This window comes from Carassius auratus, chromosome 21 (genome assembly GCF_003368295.1).
Source record: "Carassius auratus strain Wakin chromosome 21, ASM336829v1, whole genome shotgun sequence".
Taxonomy (NCBI): domain Eukaryota; kingdom Metazoa; phylum Chordata; class Actinopteri; order Cypriniformes; family Cyprinidae; genus Carassius; species Carassius auratus.
In genome coordinates this window covers 15042761-15069053 of record NC_039263.1, presented here as the reverse complement: position 1 = coordinate 15069053, position 26293 = coordinate 15042761, and the positions used below count along the sequence as shown (strand labels likewise).

The 26293-nt window shown below is 38.0% G+C and overlaps 1 protein-coding gene and 1 long non-coding RNA gene across 2 annotated transcripts; both read left to right on the top strand.

The window, feature by feature from the left end:
- LOC113038662 (uncharacterized) lies at positions 1-9004 on the top strand. The gene is made up of 3 exons (XR_003274804.1): positions 1-97; positions 8324-8416; positions 8657-9004. It is a non-coding gene; the product is annotated as an uncharacterized LOC113038662 (long non-coding RNA).
- Positions 9005-9093: 89 nt separating this feature from the next.
- LOC113038654 (fibroblast growth factor 10-like) lies at positions 9094-23668 on the top strand. Its single transcript, XM_026196249.1, has 3 exons — positions 9094-10183; positions 21296-21399; positions 22751-23668. The coding sequence occupies exons 1-3, from the start codon at positions 9877-9879 to the stop codon at positions 22943-22945; spliced, it is 606 nt and encodes a 201-aa protein (XP_026052034.1). The 5' UTR covers positions 9094-9876; the 3' UTR covers positions 22946-23668.
- The last annotated feature ends 2625 nt before the right edge of the window (positions 23669-26293 follow it).

Here is a 26293-nt window from a genome sequence, read left to right as displayed (position 1 = left end):
GGCTGTGCTCAGTTTTCTGACAGCACCTCCCGACAGATGAAATCCAACCTTTATGGCTCTGAAATATTAATGTCGATGCTCAATGTCTTTTCACTCTGTAAGTATGCCATGCTTTGTTCATCTTGTTTCAATTTCCCTTAGTGAACATCCCACCCGTTTTTAAGATAATGAGGCAGATCATCACTCTTTTGGAATTTTGGGCATTTTTAAGCTTTCAGCTCTATACAAGGATTTGTAAATCATATTACTATAATCACATTAGGCAGTATTATCTGCTGGTCAGTTTTATTGCCCCCCAGTGTAAGTCAACAGTCAGGTGTTCAACCAAACACTCACTGCTAAATGACCGTAATCTTGGTTCATTCTTCACTAAGTGGTTTTGAGGTTTGCTGGTTTCTTGTTTGTGTTTCTCACAGCAAGCAAAAGTCTAACCTCACTTTTATAGAGACAATTTGTTGCATATTTGTAGTGTGAGAAATCAACAACAAATTAAATCTAGTTTCATTGAAAGCAAATGGCTGGATTCAACATATTCATCTTTTGCAGGTTAGGAATAGTTCACACAAACATTAGGATTCGGTCATTATTTATTCACCATAATGTTATGCTAGAGGAACAGTTTAAATTTAAGCCATTCACTGAAAATCTCAATGGAAGGAAGAGAGGAAGTCATTTTTGGCACATCTTGATGGTGATGACAGATTTTTGGGTGAGATAGTCCCGAGTTAATTTGAACCCTTTCAACCAACTTGATGTAGAAGCAAATGAAGAAGCCTACCCAAATATGATATTTTAAGCCTTTAGACAGAGAACAAAGCCATTTTTAGCAATTGAGTAACAGTACTATACACTTGTGGTCTACTGTTATTTATATATTCTAATGTTTATTCATATTTTAGATTTGAATAAAGCTTTTATTTTTTTTTATTGTATTTATTTTAAGTTTTTGTGATTTTATGTGCTCAGTCATTTGTATATTCAGTCATTTGTCATTTTGTTCTAAAAATATTTTTTTATATATTTAGTTTTGGTTTTATTTAATGAACAAACATTATTTTTAATAGTTTTAATTCAAGGTTTAATGATAATGCACAACTTTCCATTAATGTTTAATTTGTTACCAATAATTTCAACATTTCAACAAGTTCACCTTAGTTAATGCCCTGTGAACAAACAATGAACAACTGTATTTTTATTAACAAACATGAACAAAGATTACTAAATGCTTTAAATATATACTGTGTATTGCTCATTGTTGGCACATTAACTAATAACTAACGTTAACAAATGAGAAGTTATTGTAAAGTTTTACCAACGATAACACCGGTGTGGTTGTCCACCGGTCAGTCTGTGTGGATTCACTGACATGATGAGCACAGGTCGCAGGAGCCATAAACCCTCAGCTTTGTAAAGTGACAGAACAAATGCACACCGAGGAGGTGAAGTTTGGAAAGTGAGTCACAGATGCGCAGAACAATGGAAATCTATCTGCAGCTTCTATCTCCCGATGCTCTCATGAAGATCTCACAGACAGTGGTTCATTATACTTCAGCATATGAGTGGCAGGTTGTGCTGAAGGCTCTTCTTTGACAGTAGCAGGTAGAGAATGTCAACACTGGGGCGGGATGAGATTGAGGGAGCCTTTAGAGTAATGTTTACAGCGCTCTGGGAGTAAAGGCCTGTCTGGATGAGTAACAATCCTGTCTGTCTGAGACAGTCCAGCAACCAGAATGCTGTTTTCCTCCAGAAATAGAGGTCTGTGCTTTACAGTTTCTGTGTAGGTGAAGCAGCTGGCACTCTCACCATTTTTTAGGTATGAAAGCAGCTCTGCTTGTGGTTGTGATTTCTGAGTCTTACAAGTGTGCTGTAATAGTATCTCATAACATGAGACCTTCTCTGCTTCAGCATCAGTTGTTTCCCATGGCTTTAGATCATTTACTCCAAGTGGGTTAACATTTATTGTCTATAAAGTTATTCTCATCCGGAGAGGCCACTGTCTCATTTATTAGCTCAGTGTGTGAAGCCACTTAAACATATATTTGAAAATATAAAACAATTTAAAACAATTTAAATTGTAAAAATATATTAATAAAATAAACGATATTAATTAGACAATATAGTCTGCATTATTTTCTGCATATTATCATCCTTTTGACAAGCTAGTACAATTCTTGATAGTTTTTAAGCTTTATTTTTCAGGAATATCAGCACACTCACATATTTTATTTCCAATATTTTGTGTTTAAAGGACAGATATATTGCATAATAACTTTTTCTACTAATGCAAATATTCCTCATAACTCTAGTATTTTAATGTGAGAAGGCTGCTAATGTGTTGAAAGTGCAGTTGGAATGGAAATGCTGACGATGAGTGTTCGCTGTGTTTTTATTATTTCAGACAAAAGCAAATCTCCTGAATGCACTGTAGAAGAAATACTGTACAAGAGGCATGAGAGGAATCCAGAACAATAGTTTGAATTTAATGGTGTGACCAAAGCCTGCAGACATGCCTGAGATGATTTCTCTGGGACAGGGCTGACTGTTGTACTGGTGTGTTATTCATTACAAGGAAATTTCATAAAAAAATGAAAATTTGGTTTGCACTTTTCCATTCAATTACAATGAACGGACAACATTTTCCCTTTTGACTTCGATTGAAAAAAATACATTAGTACAGCTTATGTTAACAAATACAGAATTTTCTTTTTGGATTTGCAAACTGAATGTGTCAGTTCAGTTTCACTATTCATATGTTTTTATAACTTTTACTTCACTGTAGCTGTGAATCTGAAATCTCTACGTGTGACATGGTGTTGAAAACGTGCATGCGCTTGGTGAGAATCATAAAACTTTACAGCTGCTTTCATCTTCGTTCACATTCTTTAAGAGTCAGGCATGCTTTGATTCTTGTGACCAGTAGATGCTCATTTGAGACCCTTCTACCTGGATGAGAACGTATGACTAAGACGGACCAAACCAAGACATGAGCAAACAGGTTAATTACAGTCTATTAGCAGAATAGTGAGTTTTTTTTGTCAAGCTTGTTTCTCAGTTAAGAGGATGTTTTGGGTGAGAACACCGCAGGAGACCTTCTGACTCGAGCTTTGTTAGAATCACTCATCGATATCAATATATGTGCACAGCATCTGATATCAGATATTCTTGACTCATAATTCATCTCATGAGGAACTTGTCCGATTAATGTGAAATTAATGAGGAAGTTATCAACTTTATGACTTCGTCTTATTGTTTTTTTGGTGGCTTGGTAGGATCTACCCCCTTCCCACATTAGAGATGAGGAACTTGCTTTAGTAATTAACATGTGTTGATGTCTCTTTACACTCATTATGGTTTCATGGCTCTCTGCTTCAGTCCTGTGTGGTTCGTGTCTGTCGGTTCATTCCATAGAGGAGTGACATGTGGCATACGTATGACCATCAAAGGATATTTGCGCCATATGGAGAACTTGTCCTCTTCTTATCTCGCTCATCACGAGAAGATATATTTAGTGGAGGATATGTGTGGTATATGGTCTGAATCAGTATCAAAATATAGCTGCACGCCACAATCACTGAGGTCCAAGCAGATTGGGAAAATGAAGCCACGTTTGAATGCTGCGGTTACAGTTGTTTCAATGGTAAATTATAACTTCCTTGATTACAGCTGCACAGTTTTGAAGATTTTATAGCACTATATATAGCACAGATTTGATGAGCAGGTGGAGTTTGGAAAATTATATTTCCTTTTTTTTTTTTTGTTCTTGTGTGGTGTGTGCTGCTGCGATTATATATAAATTTCCATTTGGGGATTAATACATTTTATCCTATCCAATCAGCCCAATTACAATTTTTTTTAACTGTTAGTTTGCTCTGAACCAGTGTAAGCACACTGTCACCTGGCCTCAGCATTTAAGAGTAATTGGGAAAAAAGAATACCGTTGTAATGGAATATACAGTGTTGTGTTTCACAGCGGCCGGAGGGTAAACTGGACACACGTTTTCCCTCTGTTGTGCTCTCTGCATGAATACAATGTTCCAGAGCATCTTTCTTTTTGCTTCTATGGTCACATAAACTGTTGAGGAGATATCAAACTGGAGCAACAGGTGGAAGGCACTCTTTGATATATTAAGGGGGGAACAGGGTATATGTGCACCGCAATATGTGTACTGGACAGGATGTGTTTGTTGGACATGTCTGGTATGAAAACAGTGGAATGTCTGATATTTCGTAGTGTGGTTTCATCAGGTGTTTTTGGAGTTGGACACTCAAGTGATGAATTTTTTTGGATAACATCGTATTTTAGCAACTATTACTGCATAAAAATGTCAAGACTGAAATGTGTATGTATGAACCGTATTTGGTAACTTAAAGTGCATTCAAGCTATCACGTTGTTCCCTGGAAATTAATTTAATTATGAATAACAATAACAACAACAGCAACTATAATAATAATAATAATAATTATTATTATTGTTCATAATTAATTGTAAACATTATTATTATCATCGCATGTTTTATATTTATTTGTATTTCTTTATTAACAATATTAACAACAATGTAAAATAAACTGTAAAATATATTTTAGTAATACAAGTATAATATTTTAAATTATAAATTATATTGTTAATTATGAATGTTATCATCATTGAATGTTTTATATTTTTATATATCACTTTTATAAACTATCATCTAATAATAATAACAATAAATACAATTTGGAAAAAATATTTTTCAAAAATTTATTTTTCCACTTTTCCATATTTTTTATGTAATTTCTTTCTATTATAATAAAAATAATTAATATTAATACAATAATTAGTTTCATTGTTTGAAAAATTTGGAATATGGAAAAAGTTTAAATATTATTTCTTTAATAGAAATACAAATAAATACATTTATTCTATATATTGTTACAATGTAAATTTGGTTTATATATTTATTAGTATTATTCATTGGCTTTTTTAAGGACTGATTTTGTGTGTGTGTGTGTGTGTGTGTGTGTGTGTGTGTGTGTGTGTGTGTGTGTGTGTGTGTGTGTGTGTGTGTGTGTGTGTGCGTGTGTGTGTGTGTTTGGTTTAGTACAAGGGTAAGAACATATGTTAATGTGTCTGTAGTAATGCTCTGTAACCCGAGGCAGTCATTGATAAAGTGATCCTGCACACACTGACACCAGTTCAAGTGTGACATTCAACCTCCACCTTCTGCTCGGGGAGGGCAAAGGTACTTCTGGTGTCATCCCGTCAATTAGCCACTCGTGTCATTACTTGGCTCTACTTTTTGTGACCCCTGGATGACTGTGGATTGCTCACCCTCTTCCAACAACTCCTAACAGTACTTCAGAAATATCGGTTATACGTTACTTATACATGCTAGAAGCAAAACCCCATTAGCAAGACTTTAAAAATAAGATAAAGAATCTAAATTCCCTTACACACTCCGAATTTATCATTTTCAGTGGGGTCTGACTAGAGGGAGATTACTTTATCCTAAAGGGCCTGGGAATATTTTCGTTTGTAGTCTCCTCCTACTTAAATCCACCTGGGCCTCATTTCCTCACTTCCTCTCCATACACTTCATATCTTTCACTGAGAGTTAAAACACCTGATAAAATGCCCTACTGACACCTGAGGCCAACTGAAAAAATCATCTGAATGAAAAACCCCTGAGGGGCTTCATGAGAGTATACAGATACAACACATTACTTCAACAAAGATTATCATTTCAGTAAATATCTGTTTACACTATCTGCAATATGTACAACATTTATTTGAAATAAGATGTTTTGTATGACCCTACTCGAACAAAAACCTTGCCCTATTTTTCTTTCCTACTCATTAACTTTTTTTCCTCATCGTAGCATTGCCTTAAATATTGCATTGTCCAGAGCTGAGGACCTTACACACCTGAGTTGTCGCTAGAGCGATTCAGATAGATTGTGTTATCATTTATTCATCCCACTTCGCTTTCCCTGAAACGAAAACTAATCTAACCAATGCATTATTTACCATTAGTGAACACATACCTAATGCAAATTTCAACACCAGGCAACTGGAGTCTTTGTCTTGGGGGTACTGATCACTTAATGCTATTGAATGAGCTTGGGGATTGTGGCAGGTCACAGGTTCAAATGCTCAGAGGTCAATGTCACACACATATGAGTACAATGACAACTAAGGGTCTTGATCCTAGTGTTAAAGACCTTGCAGAAACTTTAACACTAACTGACCTGGTTGGAAATGATACAGATTTTCAGATTCACTGAAATGTAAAATCAAATGCATTAATAAAATCACAACTTTAGTCAAATTTGAAGTTGTTGCACATTCAGTAGCATATAGCATTCAACAGAAATCTTCGTTTGGTTTTAAAAGTGGGAAACTTTAACTAGTTAGAAAATTAGGGCAAATTACTCTCACATTGAAGGCTGTCAGAGGTGTTAAACATTTCCCATTGTGGTGGCGTCACTTGTAGCAGATGTGAATTACACCAACTTTTTGTAGTGCATACTATTTGAAAGCAAGATACCGTATTGCCTTATTGGTAGCAAGCTTAGGGGCCCAATGTCATTCCTGCATAGAAATGCAAGAACGGTATTGGAGTTTCCTCTTAAATATTGTGGTTGGCTTGTAAATTAATCTTTAAGAAAATCTTGGATTAAATGAGAGTAAGATAAATGTAGGCTTTGAAACTGGCCAGTGTATTTACCCATATTTAGCTTTCAACATAGAACTTAGGAACAAACAACCCTTTGGAAGTTCTCTGCCTGAAACCCTCTCTTTTAGCTTGCACAGTGACACACCTGAGAGAGAGCGAGAGCCCAGGCAAAGGTCCTCGCTGCATGAAAGGTAGAATTTCACCCCTTTGAAGTAACAGAGAAGGATTCAGGCCCCTCATTAGCCAGATAGAATCTACACTCAGACATGTAAGTTAGCGATTCAAATCTGTTGGGACAGATTGAATTCCGTTAAATAGTGCAGTTTTTTTAGTTTTCTCAGGCTCTCTTGGCTATCTCTTATGGGGCAGCAAACAATGAGAAACACTGCAGGACATTCAGTGGCAGAGGCTGGCTGGGAAAAATCATCTGGCTGTCTCATATTCGCTGCTTTCACAAATCCCCCCATAGATAGGTTATCTCTGTGAATGGCATTCTGTAGCCCCAGAGTCTTTGCTTTAATATGATAATGATTATTTGAGATGACAAAAAAGGAAAACTTGGTCAGCAGATTTTTACTGACATTTATTTTTCAAAATCAACATATAATCTATGATTCAAATGAGTGGGATAACCAACCCTGCACTAAAGCAGACAACGTTATTTGGTGTATTAGATTTATATATATATATATATATATATATATATATATATATATATATATATATATATATATATATATATATATATATAATATTAAGGTTATGATATAATAATATTATGATAATAATTTTGAGATATATTTCACAGACATGAATTAGTTTTAACAGGTTAATTAGCAAATATTAGAACATACTTTTATCAAAAACTTTTGTACAAAAGTATAAAACATACTTTATTACAAAAGTTCTTTTATCATCTAGCACCTGTTCCATGGTGGTCCGGCATTCACTAGAAACCAGAAGAACATTGAGTTCCTCTTTAAAAATCAATTACGTGTGTTGTAATAATCAGAGTTCCCAGAGATCCCATTCTCCTGATTGGATCCTTGTCCCTAGTGTTGGCAGGAAATGTCTGACAAAGGAAGTGTGTGATAAGACCAAGGTGTTTGCAGGGAGACGTGAGATTAAGTGCTGAACTAACACTTCTGAGGACCGCGGACACCGGGTTAGACCGGCACTGGGGTAGATGGAGCTCGTGAGGGTTATGGCGAGTGGAAAAACACCTTAGATTGAAAACCGCCATTCATCTTCAGACATGAGCTTTTGAGAGGATTAGTCTAGGGTTTCGGGTGTTCTCCTGTTGTTTAAGTTTGTCTCACTAGAGGGAACCAGTGCCAGCGAAGTTGTGTTTTAACCCCAGACACAGCATCCCACATCTTTGCAATGATGAAAATGTTAGAAATAGTACTATAGAATATAATAACAGTGATTTGCCAAGCAATGTTTTGTGCCAAAACAATTGTGAGATACTAAGTAAACTATAAATGAAATGGGCAAAAGATCAATTGTTTCAATTGAGCACATTGGAAATGTTTGTTAACAAAGCTTTGAAGACATTTCCTACAAATTATATTAACAGAAAATAATATTGTTTTATGAATGCATTCAAATGCCTTGGGCACAGGTTTATTCGCACTAACACATGTTTCTTTTCCCTCTTCTTTTGTAGCCCTTCCCCCCACCCATAATGAGTAAACGTCTCCCCTGGTTAGTGTTCGACTTCCTCGCTTCTTCGCAACTCCAACAGCTCTTTTGACATAGGGTAAGTCTGTCATGAAATGGTTACGCAAGATCACCTGAGAATTTCAATAAATAAATGTTTTCCTTTAAGACACCCCCTCACATAATTCCAGAAATGTGCTTCTCACACCTTGTTTAAAGTATTAACTGTCTTGGCTCTCGGCTGCACTACAGGTTGGAATTCAGGACTGAAGATGTGCCCAAATATGATATGAATGATATTTACTTGGCAGATGTTGAATTTGGCTCGATTTTTCCACAGAAAAACAGAGAGGGATGTCAAACAAGAGGAGAAAAGCGGAGATACGGATTCTGTTGGATAATATGAAGAGGAAATTAAACAACACACAAACCAGTCTCGAGATCGAGATTGTTTTCAGGGTGAGCTCTATCCCACGACAGCACTGATGTCTCTTTTCGTTGTTGTAAATGCCCATTAAATGTAGTTTTATGGCTTTAAGACTTAATTAGGCTGCTATAAACTGATTCCGAATGTGTATTGAAGGTACAAACAGTTCAGGTGCATCTGAGTCTTGTTATTCCTACTGTAAGACAGAAGACTGATGAGGACGGCGGTAAATGAGGGGAAAAGCGGCAATCAGATCCAGGTGTCCCTGATAAGGCTCACATGCCACTGGGGGGGGGGTGAAGCAGTTAGCCGGAGGAGACCTGTACGGGTCGACGCATGGGGCTCCCAGCCCAGATGGGAGGGAACAGGGTGGGAGGGGCAGTGAGAGAGAGGGAGACACTGAGAGTGGGTGAGGCAATTGGGAGAAACAGAGTGAGACAGATAGGAGAGGGGCGAGGAAAAATGCCCCTCGTTGCCTCTCATTCTGACGCACACATGCAAGCAAAACTTGCACACGCACACACGGATCTTCAAAGCCGACTGCTTTTCATAGTCTCCCTATTAGCTAAAGAGATTACATCTGGGGCCCTGAACCAAATAAATAAGGTGAGAGGAGTGTCAGAGCTCAGTCTGCTCTACCTCAGGATCCTCTCAGCACTTCAGTGGTGAGCAGAAAGGAAACCCACTTTTAATCAGAGGGACACTGAGAGAGCTGGACACAGCAGGGATTACAGGTTTTTTTTCCTACTGTGGATTCCCCTCGTTTCATCGAGAACAGATTCGCTGGCCTGTTGCATTCGGGTCGTTTCGCCATTCTTCTCTAGAACATTTTCTTTGCCTCTTGCTGTCCTCGTTCCCCCCAGTCCAACAGAACAGGGGGTTCTTCAGTGGATTGTACGTGGGAGAGCAGGAGGAGGTGAAGCGGTTCCCTGAGGAGGTTTTTTGAGTTATGGATGTTGACACATTCCTTCTGGACACGAAGAGATCCGGATCCAGCCTGAGCAGCGCAAGCAGACACTACCGCCACGGACGCGTCACTGGGCTTCACCTCCTGGTATCACCCTTTCTCCCGGCCAGCTCTTCAGCATGTACCTTTCTGTGAGGCTCTTCCCAGTCTTCCGAGCTCCAGGACAATGTGCAAATGGAAAGTGACTAAGGGTGCCTCAGCCTGGTTCCGTCTGTCCTGCCTTTCCCTGCCGCTGCTGCTCCTGTTCCTGTGTTTAGCTCTGCCTGTGGCCTGCCATGACACCCACAGGGTCGTACGTGCCCCGAGGGGCACCAACTCCTCGTTGTCTGCCGTGGTCGGGCGGCATGTGCGCAGCTACAACCACCTCACGGGGGACGTGCGCAAGAGGAAACTCTTCTCCTACCAGAAGTTCTTTCTCAGGATCGATAAGAATGGAGAAGTCAACGGCACCAAAAGCAAGGACGATCCGTACAGTGAGTAATGCCCTTTTTCCCCTCTTTCCTTTCACATGTGGGTCCCATAGAAGAAACGGCACTGCTTATTTCCTGCCTCCTTTGATTTTGCAGTCAAACATCCAGCAGATAGTATAAACCTTACCTGATGTTGGTGAGCACGAGCTGCTGTGTGTGAAGTCGGGCTTTGAGGTAGTCGGCTCTAATGTTGGTCTTTAGGTTTCAGAGTGCAGATTTATTCATAGCAGGTTTCCTGAAACCAATTTGAAATTACTAGGGGAGCCTTTCTTTTCTGTAAAATGTGCAAACTGTTGGAAGTTACTTCTGAACATCACGCAGTCCATCAGTTATTTTTATTACTGCTGTCATAACTCCCTAGTCGCTACAACAAATGGCTTACTTTAATATTTTATTAATTTCAAGCACATGACAGGTGATTCTTTTTTCTGTTGAAAGTGTTATCCTGTTCATTCATAAATAATCAGAAGAATTTTAACTTTACACTTTGTGGCATGTCCAGACACCCGGCAGGGAGCTCGAAGCACCTGGTCACCACACTCCCAAATTTCCTTCTGCACTTTTTCGTTAGTAGGTTGCACACACATTGCCGCTAATAAAAAAGTCTTTGACATATGTGTCCCATGTGCATGCTGCTCTGCTTTTTTAGACTATGGTGTGCTGGAACTTCGCAAGACATGGCTGTGGGTATTTCAATTAGCCAAACTGCCTCTTAAATGTGTTGCGCAGAAAGTCTCTTAATAAATCCAAGACCAGGCTTGAAGAGTTCTGGAAGGCTTTCAACTTCCTTCAAAGAGTTTGTCCAGAAAGCTGGACACTGTTAGGTCCAGTGTTTTAGACATTGAACGTTTACATTTATATTTATTAATGCTCTAGCTTTTTTAAATAGAAAACAAGTATACATTTATATCTATCATGTCTGTTAAAAATGACAAAATCTACAAATCATATGCCATGTTTTTGTACTTTTCCGTATGCCAGTGAACTCTGTACATGTTAAAAGATTCCCACCACTCGCTTACCACATGTAAAAAAAAAATGCACTGTCCTTGTTAGCTCCCACATTGACCCTTAGGAATGAAGCATACTGCTAATAATGTTCCGGGCAGATGCACTGAGTTACAGTGGGGATTCACTTCTCGTTTCAGTGCTGATATATCTGAAATGTCTGCAGGAGGCATAGCAATGGGGAAACACTTGTTGGTGAATGGATAATTTTTCTAAAACAGACTGGACATCTGCCATCCGTCCGCTTTCCCTGCTTTTTTTGCAGGCACTATAATTGAATTCGGCCTCTGGTGCCCACAAGGTAGCAGCAGTGTTCCCTGTGTCCCTTGCTTTAAAACAGCAGCACGGTGAAATGTTAGTGTGCTGCGTTTACAACAAGTGTGTTTGCTTGATTTATTCTGTAATCAGAGACCATTGTTGTTGCCGCAAATGCCCGTAAAAAGGGCAGAAATTAGTGGCTTGCTATGTTATGTATCATCATGTACTTGAAACATCAAAACATCCTCAAAAGATTTTACTCCAGTTGGAGCCACTGGCATCTTAAAAGGAACCAGTCCCTTTTGCGGTATAATATTTCTCTTGAGTTAACAAAAAGAATATTCCCATGAACAGCATGGCGTGTTATTGTATATAGACTGACGTCATGTCAACAATTATCTTTGTGTTTGAAGGCCCTGTGTTTGAATAGAGCTGAATTTTATCAAGAGGGAAAATATCCGAGCCATCAAACACAATTTTTATAAATATATTTTTAAATTCCACATTTATTGTTTATGCAAAGCACACTTTGCATTATATTGAAATTAACAGTCAGATTTACTTAAGGTCAGTAGTTTTTCTGTTTTGGATGAGTTACAGGATATACTTTTGGAAGGGCATAAAGTAGAAGAAATGACATTTTATTTTAATGAGACATTAATGTAGCCTATTTTCCAGCAATGCACATATAAAATGTCATACCTTGACGCAAAATGTACATTTACACCCCCGTAAACACTTGCAGTAAATCAAAAGCCCGTATTTTATGAGAGGGCCAATATTTGTTTTGCATATTTGATGTGGAAAAATATTTGCAGAGAGCCTAAGTATGATAGATTGTTACATTTCCCAGATTCAAACTCCCAGTCAGAGAGTCTCTTTGTCCATGTTTGAGTTCTCAAGTCGAGCCTTCTTTAGTTTTCAAGTCCACAAAAGACCTGTCTATGTGCAGCTTGAAATCCTATCCCACCCATATTGTTTGATTTCCTTTCAGAATCCATCAGCTCAGTATCACTTTTGTCACATTGTGTCTCCCCCAAGACATTTTTGGAAACGGCACCTCATGCTGGAACTCGGAGCTGTCCTCGGTGTATTGAGCGAGCCTAACAACAAGCTCACTGTGATCTAAAAGCTCTCGAACGGACCGGCCGGAGTTCAATCTTTCTTTTCCTGTTTCCTTGTTTGCCTTTTCATTCTTCTGCGCAATTGTTTTGTGTTTATCACATGGCGCTGATGAAAAAGTCAGTATCGTCACAAGCGCAAAACCTCTGCTGTTGGCATGGCCGGAGGAAATTGTTAATGAGGATCATTAGTCTTTGACAGCTTTGATTGAGGGGATTTGTCCGATCAGAGTTCAACTACTGGTTGAATCGTAAGGTCTAAAGTGCAGGGGTCTTTCCAATTATTGTGTCAGCTCTTGGGCAGCAGATCAAACAAGGGTCAGGCCAGCATTCATTATACGTCTCTCACTCCATTTGGGGTCAGTTTAATCTAATAGGGCTCAATTAAGAATACAGATTATTGCTGGTCTAATGAGGTGTTTCCAGGCCAAACTCCATTAGCTTTGGTCAGAGTGGCACACTTGAAGATTGTATTTCTTCATCAGAGAATATAAATGACTCTGTTTATTTCAGGTGTTTAGTTTTTTTGTATGCATTAGGCTGAACCTTATCAATTATATAGCAAACAAACCCTTGCTTTTGTTTGCTGGATGAATGTTAATGTTCATTAACTTGTTGTTCCTTCTGTGTTCCATCAGCTTCTGTCTGTTTACCTTTTATAAAACTTGTTTTGCTATTTTAATGAGAAGGAAAGATGACCAAGCCTATCCTGTCAAGTGTTTCTCAGAAACTAGCATGGAAGGACACAGCTTGCTGGCCTGGTGTGACATTAAATCTTTCATCAGGAACAATAACAAGATCACTGCGAGCAGCTCTCGGCATGTCTGCTGAGGCAAAATGGAAAATAATCCACTAATTCTAGTTAGTATGCGTATGATTATGACAAAATCATAAATGTCCCTTCTATTTGAAGATTATATTATTGATTTAACATTAAATTATTTACATGTTTACATCTATCATAAATTATCATAATTATTATTATTATTATTTATATAGACAATTATGCAATCTTTTATTTACAAATTGCATCTTGCAAGTTCTAACAACAAAAAAACCATGAACCGAAGTGAAGTATTCTCACTCACTACTCACTGATAGGCCTATAGATGCATTAAACGCCTTTGTGGGATCCATGTGCATAGTAAACATGTCTGTGATTGGTCATTGTGCCCAACCACTGCAAAAAAGCATGTTGAAAACAAAACATTTTGAAACAATGATTTATTGTGCAGCCTTACTAGTTAGTGATAATTTGCATATGATATCTGATCACCGATGAATAATCTGCATGACAGCATGTTCATCATAACATTGGTTTATTCAGTTGCCTCCTGCTTTACAGCTCAAATGTAAAATGACTCACTGGTGTGAATGAATTTAAATGACATGTTATTGGCCCTGGCCACATGGATGGCACTCCTCAGAAGTGTTTGTGCTCATCCTCATAGACTTTCTCCTGTCAGATTCATAAATAATAAAGCAGCTTTTCACAAGACATTTTAAGGATCACTACAAGATACACGGCCCTCAAAAATGCAACATGCTGTTAGCTTTGACATGTTTACTTATAAGCTGTCCATTATTCTATTATGTTTGTTCCATCTACCTGTACAATAATTCAATTCAATGCATTCTGAAGAGTCACGTGATGCTGAAGACTGGAGTAATGGCTTCTGAAAATTTGGCTTTGCCATGACTAGAGTAAATTACATTTTAAAATATGTTAAAATAGTTATTTATAATAGTGTTTATGATTTAAAAATGCAGCCTTAGTGAGGAGATAAGAAACTTCTTTCAAAAACATTATAACATCTTCCAGACACCGAACTTTTGAAGGGTAATTTATGTTCTAAATATTTTATTAAAAATAGTGTCTCATTTATTTTAATAGCTAATATGTTTTAACACAGATGCTCACACAGATCTACAACTATTATGTATGAGTTATTGTGAAAGTTGTTTTTAGCACTTCATGCTTAAATAGTATGATTTTAAAAATGTGCGTGCCATAATTTGTATTTTATCATTTTAACATGTAAAATGAGGTAAAGGGCCATGTTTTAAAAACTGATATACCCACAACATGTGAATATTTTATAGTAGCAGCTCAACATCTTCATCTAGTTAATACATCCAGCTTTTCCCTTCTGAAAGTTCAACTTGGAGGAGTGAACGACCAGATGTATGCCTAACCTCTGACCCCATTACCTAAAGCAGAGCACCATTTGTGCCATGAGATGTTCTGGGGAGAAACAGCACTGTCTATTTTCTGCTGTGGTCTGTCTAATTGCCAACAGACAGTGACTAAAAGCACACTTGCCCACAAACCAGTGAGACGACAATTGTTTTGGAACTGTTTTCAGGAAACTATAAGCTTTTAGGTGATCATCGAGCAGTTTACGGAGTAAGAAGCCAGGTACAGGGAGTTTCGTTACGATAACTGTGATATCTACAAATGCATGTTTTTTAAGCCATTGAACAGGAAAGACTGGGGGGAACGACTTTGCAAGGTCTTTCAGTGTCCTAGAAATCTGTTAAGTGTTTGATATGCCACAATTCTGGACAAAGAAGAGCATGGTGAAGCTTTCCTCAAACACATCTTCTCATAAGCTCCAAGGGGAATTCCTAAGCGATGTGTGCTCGAACAGATGGCGGCGGTTGGCGAATCAAAGCATTGAAGAGAGATGAGGACCAGTGTGCAGAGAGATGCATCTGGCCTGTCAAAGTGACAGGAAGTTTGAGTGGTCTTGCATTAGTTCCCATTAGGATTGGTGTTCTCTCTTTAGGAGGAGGTTGGAAACTGTTTGCCACCACAGAAGGTTGTCTGGATGTTTGGGTATGTTGTGTTATGTGTTTGGGATGATGCATGCATGGTTGGATGTGCGCAAAGTGTTTCAGTGGTTTCATTGCCCAGGCAATGCTAACACTGAGGAAATCTGTCTGTCATCAAAAATTAGCTGAGCACAAAATCTTCAGTCCTCTGACAGTGTGCAGGGTGGTTAACAAATGCCTGAACAGTTAGTCAAACAAAAACATGATACTTAACATGCTCTGATGCTCTGAAATAACATGACATATGTGAGGAGTTTAGGGATAATGATTCATCCACAAATTAAAATTCTGTCATCGTTTACCCTCGTTTATGTTGTTCCAAAAACTTTTTTTTTTTTCTGCTGTGAAACAAAATATGTGTTTATGTATGGTAAATCTCAAGACAGCCCATTATATAGGGGCTCTGAGTATGGAGCCTAGCAACTGGAAGAGAGAAAGAAGAATTGTAGCATACTCATTTTCTAACTTTCTCTTCTTTATGTGCTGTTTCAATGAGTCACATTTGAACAGATTTATAGCGGGAGAACAGCACTACTGTTTTCACTACTGTCCGAGGATGCATTACGTAATATGAAATAGAGCTGGTTCTTGTGTTTTAAGCTCAGACTAAAGACATGCACATTTGAACCATATGCCCTTGAGAACCGTAATGTTATCATGTATTTAAATACACATCATCCATAGGGCAAGTCACTGGCCTTAAATCATGTGTCCCTTTTAGCTTTTTAAACACAATCATTTGTTTTTCTTTAGGCCAAGCACAGTACAAGACTGAATACTGCATGCACACATTTAAAGAGTTACTGTTTCTCGGGTGCACAGTTGAAGACTTTGTTACAATTGTAATACAAAAATGCAACATTTGACTTTTTCTTCCTACTCTCGCACCTCGTAGTGTGTGCTTGGTTTAGCAGGCTGGTCATTATGTTTTGGCAAAGGATGTGGATCTAGGCCCCTAAAGACAGATATTTAGAGGCAGATGTGCAAGGGAAGTTACTGTAAGATCTCAGAAGATAAACTGGTGGATGTGAGGGAGAACAGATTGCATAACTCTCTTTACCAGTGAGTTTGCATCGTGCTCTATTAGCAGATTTCAGTAGGAAAATCAGTAAAGAAAGCCTGTTTATGAGGTGCTGAAAAAATGAACAAAATTGTTTTAAGAAAAATCATCATTCTTCACCAAGCTTTTAACACCGCTCTGAAAAAAGTATAGCTGTTATTCTGAGTCTGTCTACAGAGGCCACATATGCTTTCTGTAAACCATTTTGAAAGGCTAATTAAAAAAAAAAATCCTCATGGATTTTGTTTGTACATGATCAAGAGCATCGGGTTATCATCATCTGAACTGTTTTTGTTGCTTTTAACATAAAAATGTTGCATTTCTCCATACAATCCAACAAACAATAAGCAAAGGGCTGCTTACAAACACTTTTAACAGTCCTTCTAGTCTGAGTTCTTCCAAAGTTGCACTGCAAAAAATAAAATAAAATAAATTGTCTTGTTTTTAAGAAAAATTTAGGAACATTCTTAAATCAAGATACATTTACTTGAAAAACTATTTTTTCTGCAGTGTATCTCAGCAGAGCTAGAATGGGATAATGAGACTGGCCCCCCAGACCTGTCCAATGATCTCCCTGTGCCCAGGAGCCAGGGGCCCGTGGAGCCCAGATCAAAGGTCCAAGTCACTGTCATCAGAAGCCATTGACGGGTCAGCAGCAAAGATGCCTTTTAATGGGGACCCTTTTCCCTTTATGGTCCTGTAGGCAGGGGGTTCATTGAAAAGACATGTGTCTGAGACGTGGCGGTCCGATGTTCCCAGGACAATTAAGTACCCTGGTGTAATATATGACTTGACTTTTTCAGTCTTTGCACCGGTGTGGAAAGCTGACAAGCAGTTGAGGGTTCCCGAGTGCAAGTAAGATTATTATTTTGACGTCTGGAAACGATCCAGTCGGAACGCTGTTAGGAAAAAGTACATCTGCCTGATAAAAATTGTTGTTTTCAAACACGTTTGAAGGGGATGGGGGTCTCTCACTCTCTCGCAGGCTTTGGTGGTGATGCAGGTTGCACGAGGCTGTGGGGTTTTTTTGTAATTACCACAAGATGCGATAACCTGAGTTCTGTCACCCTGCCAATGCATTGAACGCTATTAAGCGGGAAGGGGGGCGGCCACCTACAGAGCCTGGAGCAAGAGCCTAGTCTACTGAGGGAAGATCACGCCAGGCTATGATGGGGCACTCTGGACCACCGTTGGGCCATGGGCAGTGTAATGTCACAGACACATGGCCGCTCACAGGTAGGGTTTGGGTTGGGTGGGGCTGGGCTTGTTAAAAAGCTAAGGCTTTTGAGTTTTAGTAATCCGAGCCCTAACGTGGAGTAAAACAAGAATACTTGGAGGATTAGGTTGCACTGCAAAAAAAAAAAAAGAAGAAAATTATCTCTCTTTTTTTAAGAGAATGCCTTGGCTAGTGCTTTGAATAATGCACGCAGTGAAATCATGTTTGTCAGAATACCCCAGCGCCGAGATATAGAAGTAACAAAACATTGGGTCTGCCAGGAAAACTGTTTAAAAGTAATCACGCTCTTATGAGTCAAGACTTAGCTGTCTGTAGAGCAGCCATCCTCAAACTGTGTTGTGTGAGAGATTTCAAGTGGCCAGGTGAGATTTTCTGGTTGATAATATAAAATAAATAATACATATATAAAATATAAAAAATAAGGCCTGTGAGTTGATTGACTGACATAAAATAATAAATAAAGAATAAAAAAATACATAGCTTGTAACTAATAACCATCAAGTAATAGTACGTAGTAGCAGAAGCCCTTTATTATTTGATTTTTTTTTTTAAATAAAGTTTATAATAAAAATACAAATAATATAAATAATAGATTAAAAAAAGCTGAATTCAAATAAAATATAAATATTAGATTTAAAGCTTCAATAAAAGTTAGAAATGTTGCCTTGGCAAATTGTATGCTGTTCACAACTGCAAGTAATTGTTTTCGTGTTATTGGGGTTTGTCTCAGACTTGAGGTGTTAGGTGTTCTGCAGTCACTGATTAAGTTTGAGAACCACTACTGTAGAGGTTTGTTGAGGTTTAACCCTTTCATGACTGCGCATACGCATTTTAATGAGCCAAATAAAACCGTAACAGACTTGTTGCACGCACAGCTGTTGTTCTTGGTAATGTCTTCAGAATGTTGATGTTGATGTAATATGTTCTTTAGAGCTTACTGCACTTCAGACACTGGGCTTAAAACAATTCTCTGTGTTTTTAGGTCAAATCTCACATTAAATAACTGGTATTTGGCAGAAATCTGAAATGACAGAGGGGCCGATCTTAAATGTTTATGATGTGGAAGAAGAAAGCATGCAGAGAGACCTGTTGCTTAGATGCCTCCGAGATGTTTTGGTTTTGTAAATCCAGCCTTTTGTTGCAGACCTGCATTTCAGCTTCAATGCAGACAGGAGAAATACTCCTGGGACTCGTGAGGGAGTCATAAAAAAGAAAGAAAGACTCCAGCGTGTTTTTGTTTGACAGACCACATCAAATAGCCGAAAGTAAACAGGTGCTTTCTGCCAGACGATTCAGGCTTTATTTTGTCATAGCACGTTTTAAAGAGCAGCTACCAAATTTACTGTAGACATGACTTGTAGTTTGCACATATGACATGATATCACTCGCATACTGCATGATAAGTGTTTGGGATTTCTGGTCAAAATGTATATGCCCTTGTGCCATTTTGGGTAGCCGTTCCATTGCTTTTGTCCACTGTATTACTTTTTGATCATGGATTATTCCCCCTTAATCCTACCAAGTCTGTGATCCCATCTCTGAGCCCCCACCTTTTATTCTGTCACTCTTGCTCATGACCCTGAGGCAAGGGAAGACTAGGTCTCCTTACATCTTCTCTTGGTGATTGCAACCTGAGCCCATGTGGAGTAACTGCCTTCAGATCCACTAAATCCTCCTGTTGTAGCAGCGCTTGCGCTCCTGATCCACAGGTGTGGGTTTTATTCCTTTGCATCACAAAACTCTAACCATAACTCCGAACACAAAGCATAAAAAATGTGAATGTATATATTTTCTGTGATCAGAATTTAAGACCATACAAAAGCAACATGTGGGATATGTTACTGGACATTTTGTTTAGCTGTCATTAAGTCAATGTTAATAACTTAACCAGCATGACTTCCTAAATCAATCGGCATAACTGTGTTGCATCACTATGGAATTACATTTGGTTCAATAAAAATGAACCTAACTTTATAAAACTGAACGTAACTTTTTCAGAAACTATACAAAATATGCCATTACAAAAGAAGAAAAACACAATGAAGATGAAAAAAATGAACTCCGTCGCACAAATTTAACAAGCTCTTCAAATTTCATTCTTTGTTGATGTGTTTCAAAGATTTGTTTTCACTAATTGTGGATTCTGAATGCATTGCCACAGATTTTGCTTGTGCTTTGCAGTTTTTCGTTTGGTGTTTTGACACAAACCTCTCGTGGGGTTGAAGAAGGCTTGTGTTACGGAAGTAACCAATAACATCGATACAAGTTTTTCATGTTACAGTGTGCTACAGTTTGTTGCAGGTTATTATTGTCATTCAGTAACACAAGCTTACTTCAAGCTGCCTTGAAGGACAAAAGCTCATCTTTATAGACTGAGACGATCAAAGGTAAAATATTATTTACATATTTAGTAATACAAATCACAGCGAGGGCTTTCCAATATGGGCGCCACTGAGTGGCATCTGTACTTCCCGGTCAAAGAGCACCTGTCCATCAAAAGCTCACTATCCAGTCAGAGTACATCACTGTTAACCCCGCCCCCATGAGAGGTTTGTGTCAAAAACACCAAACAAAAAACTGCGAACCATAAGCAATATCTGTGTCAATGCATTCAGAATCCACGAAAACAAATCTTTGAAAAACTAACAAAGAATGAAGCATATTTGAAGAGCCTGTTAAATTTGTGTGACTGGGTTCATTATTTTTTATTTTCATTGCGTTTTTCTTCTTTTGTAATGGCATATTGTTGATAGTTTCTAAAAAAGTTACGTTCAGTTTTATTGAACCAAATGTAATTCCATACATCACCAGCTAGACCAGCACTTATCACCCTAAACTAGTGAGGAGGCTGATGCTGGTCTTTCCAGCAGATTTGTAAGCTGCTCACTTGCTTTAGAAGCTTGTTTTTTTTACGGTTTTGATGTGTTGTTGAATAGTTGCAGATAAAAGCACTGAATTCACTTAAGCAGCGAGGTAAACTGAACTGCTCGTGTTCATCAAAGGCCAGAAGCTGCAGGCAAAAGCTCTTTTAACCCCATACACAAACAACATAGGATCATATAGCCCTGTTTGCTACTAGGACATGCTTTGGTCTGGGACTAATCCCATCTAAAGCGTGATGGCTTTATGGGTTTACATAATTGCCTTTTAAAAGGCAAAACAGTAATGGTTACCACAACTTGAATCACTAATGACTACAAACCTCTGCCAGCATGCCTTTCAGCTCTAAAAACTCCAACAAAGAGCAAAATATGACTTTTCATGTCATAAATGAGCACTTTTGAACATAAGCACTCCTGCATGGGAGGATGGAGAATTGACTGTAGCACTGGGGTTATGAGGTGGATTGTGGGTAAAGTTCAGGGAGTTCATTTCTGTGATGCTTTTACCTATATTTACATGTTTATTTGTTACCTGTTCTATAATTTCAGGCTTACATTTAATCTATGTCATTATGCAATTACATGTTTCATATGAAACCAGCAGTGCACACTGTTTAATGTAAAATAAGTATTTGCATAATTCCGAAAACTCTAAAACCTCCAATGTTTTAATGTGGACATTATGTAAATTATACGTTTACGTTTGTTTTCTAGGTACACTCGAAATCAAGTCTGTGGATGTGGGCATCGTTGCCATCAAGGGGATTCAAAGCAATTACTACCTTGCAATTAACAAGAAAGGGGTGGTCTACGGGGCGGTGAGCATCATTTTCTATTCATTTCTCTTTTAATTATAGTTAATGACTGGACTCCACAGCATATAATGATAACGTTTCGTGATCCCGTCCAAGCGAAGACGTCCTTCTTATCGGGAACTGTTAAACAACATTCAGAATTTCTAAACTATTTATAGAAATTCAGCTCTTCACAAGCTTCCAGAAAGATCCTTCAGCCCTTGGGTCCTTCTCAGAGGCTTTGATGTCAGAGAGCCTGCTCTATTTCTCATGTCTCGGGGCACTTAAAAAGCCCGGGGTTGTTTTAAAGGACAGTTCCACTCCATTGCCTGTAAACAATCCCCCAGGAAAAGTCGGCTTGAGCAAAAGAGTTCTGTCATCTTTGAAAAAGTAAGCCGAGAAAGCCCTCTTCCTTACACTGTAGTCTCTTCTCCAAAACGGCTTCATGCATGTGTTCTCTTCCATTCACAATCCAGCTATACAATCCCCTGCTCGCTCTTTGTTCCGAGTTCTCTCCAGCCCCATCGCCTCTCATTCATCCGTTCTCATGAATGGCAAATGTTACCTGAAACAGGCAAAAATAGTGACGTACTTTTCCCAGAAGTGTATCAACAGAGTGGAAGGGGAAAGTCCTAAAATGCAATTGCCTGTGCCTCTGTTGTCCTCTCAGAGAAATATCAATAAAGTTACATATGCTACAGTTTATATTATGAAAATACAAAGATTAGTTTTTGTGTGTGTATGTGTGAGTGTGTGTGTGTGATTTCAAAGAGTAAAATGTAGAATTAAAACCATCCTTATGATGATGCTATGAGTGAAAGGGGGAAATAGTGGTGGAGACAGGTCATCTATGATATAAATTATTTCTAAACCAAAATAAAAAACAGTTACAGATGTACAGATTGATCATTTTAATGTGTCAATATTATACAGAAATATTCATAACAATATTTTGTATTTAAAATAATTAAAATGATACACAATATTATATTAATTGTATGAAAAAAAAATTCTGAAAGTCGTGGAAGCAGTTTTGTTCATGTTAATATGAGAGGACATTTAGTGGACACAGTTTATAACATAATAATTAATTCCATTCCAAAATAGATATGAATTAAAATTTAATATTTTTATATTAATATGTAAGGATTTATTCCTTTTAATGGGTCAACATTTTATATTATATTATAACAATATTCTGTACATTTAATAACACAACATTATGGCATAATATTATATCCATTTCATGAAATACTTTTTTTTACTATAATACTGATTTGGTTTGCATTCATTACTTTTTAAATAAATCAACAAACTGCACTGCATGACCAAATATGATATCTCAAACTGACTCAGGTATGTCTTCTTCTTTCAGAAAGATTTTGGTGTTGACTGCAAGCTGATAGAGAGGATAGAGGAGAACAGGTACAACACCTATGCCTCGGCAGAGTGGAGGAACCGGAAGAAGCCCATGTTCGTGGGCCTGATGGCCAACGGGAAGCCGATGAGAGCCAAGAAGACCCGGAGAAAAAACACAGCCACACACTTTCTTCCCATTCCTATTGTGTAGCTACAACCCCACCAAAAGGGAACATTTAACTGCACTGAGGAAAGACTTTGAATTTTTGGACAGTTTGGAGAAGGCACTATGTAAAGGAACTAAGAGAACTTCTTTTCACTGAGTCCGATTGTTGTCACATATTTGTTTTTAAGTTATTGGCACCAGGGAAAATATGGGACTTTTTTTAAGCCAAATCCTTTTCTAGCAAAGGAAAGGTTGGACCAAAATCTACAGAGAGGAATCGGACATTGCAGTCTCCCAGAATGAACTGAAGAGACCTTTCACAGAGTGTATTGCTTGTGTGGATTTGTGTGTGTGACCTTTGGATGCAGTTATTTATGCTGTACTAACTCATAAGAAACACTCTAACAGACTCTCAAACTCTGCGACTCAGTGGACTGAAAGTTATGCTTACCGGAAGCACTTGCTCAAGGTGCAAGGCTGAGAGGCAGAGACGGAGACCCCGCATCTTTCATCCGAATTTAGTCAAGCTAGCACCATAGCGTAAAGAACTCTAACATTATTAACATGCAAAAGCCACTGTATTTGATATCTTCATTCTTTACCTGACTGCTTTGGAATAAATTATTTATTTTATGTAATATTTAAAGAAAAACAGACCAAAAAAAAAAAAAAAAACTTTGAATGGACATTTTTTTTTATCATGTATGCTCTTCTTTTAAAAAGCTATTCTATCGGTTACACATGAATAAATAAATATATTTCTCCTTACCTTGCAGAAGTTGTGTCTGTGATGCTGAGAAAAGCTCATTTTCTTCTTTTATTCACTTCCAAGCGGTTAAAAACATCTGTAAAACAAATGATCTTGCTGCACTTATAAAGGGAAGGGGTGATAAGGTTAATTCATTTTCTGTACCTTCAAAAACGACCAGCTTTAGTGATTTTCTCAGTCACTGTTTACATGATAAAATACCATAATTGAAACCACACACTATAACTATGAGCTCATCTCTAAAATCATTCAGGAAGGTCTTCAGTCACTGCCACACATATTGTCCTTGTATCAGTCGTGGAAGGAACTCTGTGCTTTGAGATTCTTTTCAAGCTGAGTTCATCTGTGCCCCAAAAAGTCTGGTACTCTGAATTGAAAACATTCATTTTTGTTTATATTTCAGCTGTTATCAAAACCCACATATAAATCTATATCCACACTCAATGCCCTTTTGCCTCATTTTCAACTTTCCCTGCAACTTTCAATCATCAAACTCTGCTCTACTAGCCCACTCACTTCAAAGAGTCAATGTGAAGGGCATGTGGTGTGTATGTAAATATTGGCAGTAGATTATGGGCTGATTCTGATTATCTCTACTGTAGGCCTAACGCTTTTCCCCCTCAAACCTTCGGCACAGTTCCAGCAATTAGCAAATAAAAACTTTGAAGGTTCGGGTTGAAGTCTCACCTTTTTATCATAGTCTTTCGCGAGGGAACATGACGTTGACTCATGGACTCTCCCAGGCAGTTCTCATGTTTCAAGTTAGAGTATTGATGTGTTTGTTTAGAAGTCATTTAGGGTGTTTCGTAAACATCTTTTCATGTACAATTACACCGAAATGGATTCAAGACTATGTCTGAGAACCAGTTTCAGTTTTGAGTCACGTGATGTTCGCTCGTTAACGTACTTTAGCACGGAGAACCAAATACTTAAGAGTTTCCAGCAATAGCCTAGTTCAAAAGAAACAACATTGGTTCACGAGTGAATCTGTATAGCGCGAAATAGACTATGTCCGATTCCCGAACAAATGGTTCTTATGAACGGGTTCTTTTCAGTGATTCAGAAACTAGCAGCACATATGATTGCTGAAAAAATTGGTTCTTTTATTGAATTAAAACCACAATGCAACCAGTGCGATTGCCGTAAGACTGATTAGGTTGTTTTCAGTGAATTAAACAACTAATCTAACAAGTAATTTTGGAGAAAACTCTTTCAGTTTTCCTCAGTTACTGATTGGTTGCACATACGACAACAGTATGCGTTTTGTCGATAGCATTTTATAAAAAAAATAAATGAAAGATATGACTACCAAGTTTATTTATTTATTATTTTAGTTTGTTTAATATAAGGCCAATTATTCAAATGTATTTATGCGGCCTCTAACAAGACAAAAATTCACCTTTTGCAAGAATAAATGTAAACATAATTGTTAGGCCTATTGATATTAGCTCACAATTATTCAAGTATTTATTTCAAATATTTATAAAATAATTTTTTAATGGAACCATTAGCAACCAAAAATCATAATTCTTTTATCAATGCCAACCGTTTTTGTAAATGGTGCTTAATTTACAAAGTACAGTTTAGCCTACAAAATTATTACATTAAGACATCAATAAAGAAATAAACAAGGACGATAAATACAAATACCTGTTGTACGAGTCTGCAATCCCCTGTTGACCCATGAAAGAGCCACAGAGTCATTTGGCTCTCGCAGGGAGAAACCAATTCAGATGCATCATGCATATTCAGAGCGCAGCACTGACAGAATTCCCATTTGTTGGTTTAAGCTGAAATATATATTGTGACCTTCACAGCTTCACAACTTCACTCTTTCCCCAAAGGACTCTGTGGCTTGTTGACCAAACCACAGGAGCAGCTGTGAATATTTCATTGCAGAAAGGTTGCTTGGAGAGCAGCTATAGACAGGGCCGCATCTTAGACAGCTATTTAATGGCCCCAAGGGAAGAAGCACCGCTGCATATTTTTGGACCTAGATGTGGTGACATTGAGCCAAGTCCAAGGAGTTCCAGTAACAGAGGTGCTTCTCCTATCATTAGCGATTAACAGGTCTCCGAAACCTTATGTCAGCTAACATAAAAGAGCCAAAGTGCTAAATATAGTGGTTTTCAGAGTGCACTTACAGCACGTGTTAAACACAGGGCCAGTTCAGGCTGAGATTTGGATCTGTTACGATCTCTGGAGGTTTCCAATTTCTGTTCAGCAGGTGTGTAAAACATTTGCCTTGGCTTTGGCTGGGATGAAGCATGTGTTTATCAATTCAGCTCGAGTGAGTGAGAGAAAAAGAGAGCTCAGGCATCTGCCAACTCCAGGCAATGCCGACCCTTCAGGCAAACAGAGAACTGAATTTACAAACTTATACCAAGCCATACTCTGCATTTGAATGTAAGTTAATACAACCAAAGCAAGGGTGTATTTTTTTCATCTGTACTGGAATAAGACCAACATTACTTGTCAAATGTGATTTGAAACCATGAAAGTATCCAATTGAGATGGCAAGATATTATGAGATCCTTCACAAATGGGCCTTTCTTGCCCAAACTAAAGCGTGTTGTTATGTTCATGGGTTTGGAAAACATGCAGCTGGTAAAAATGGTGTTTAT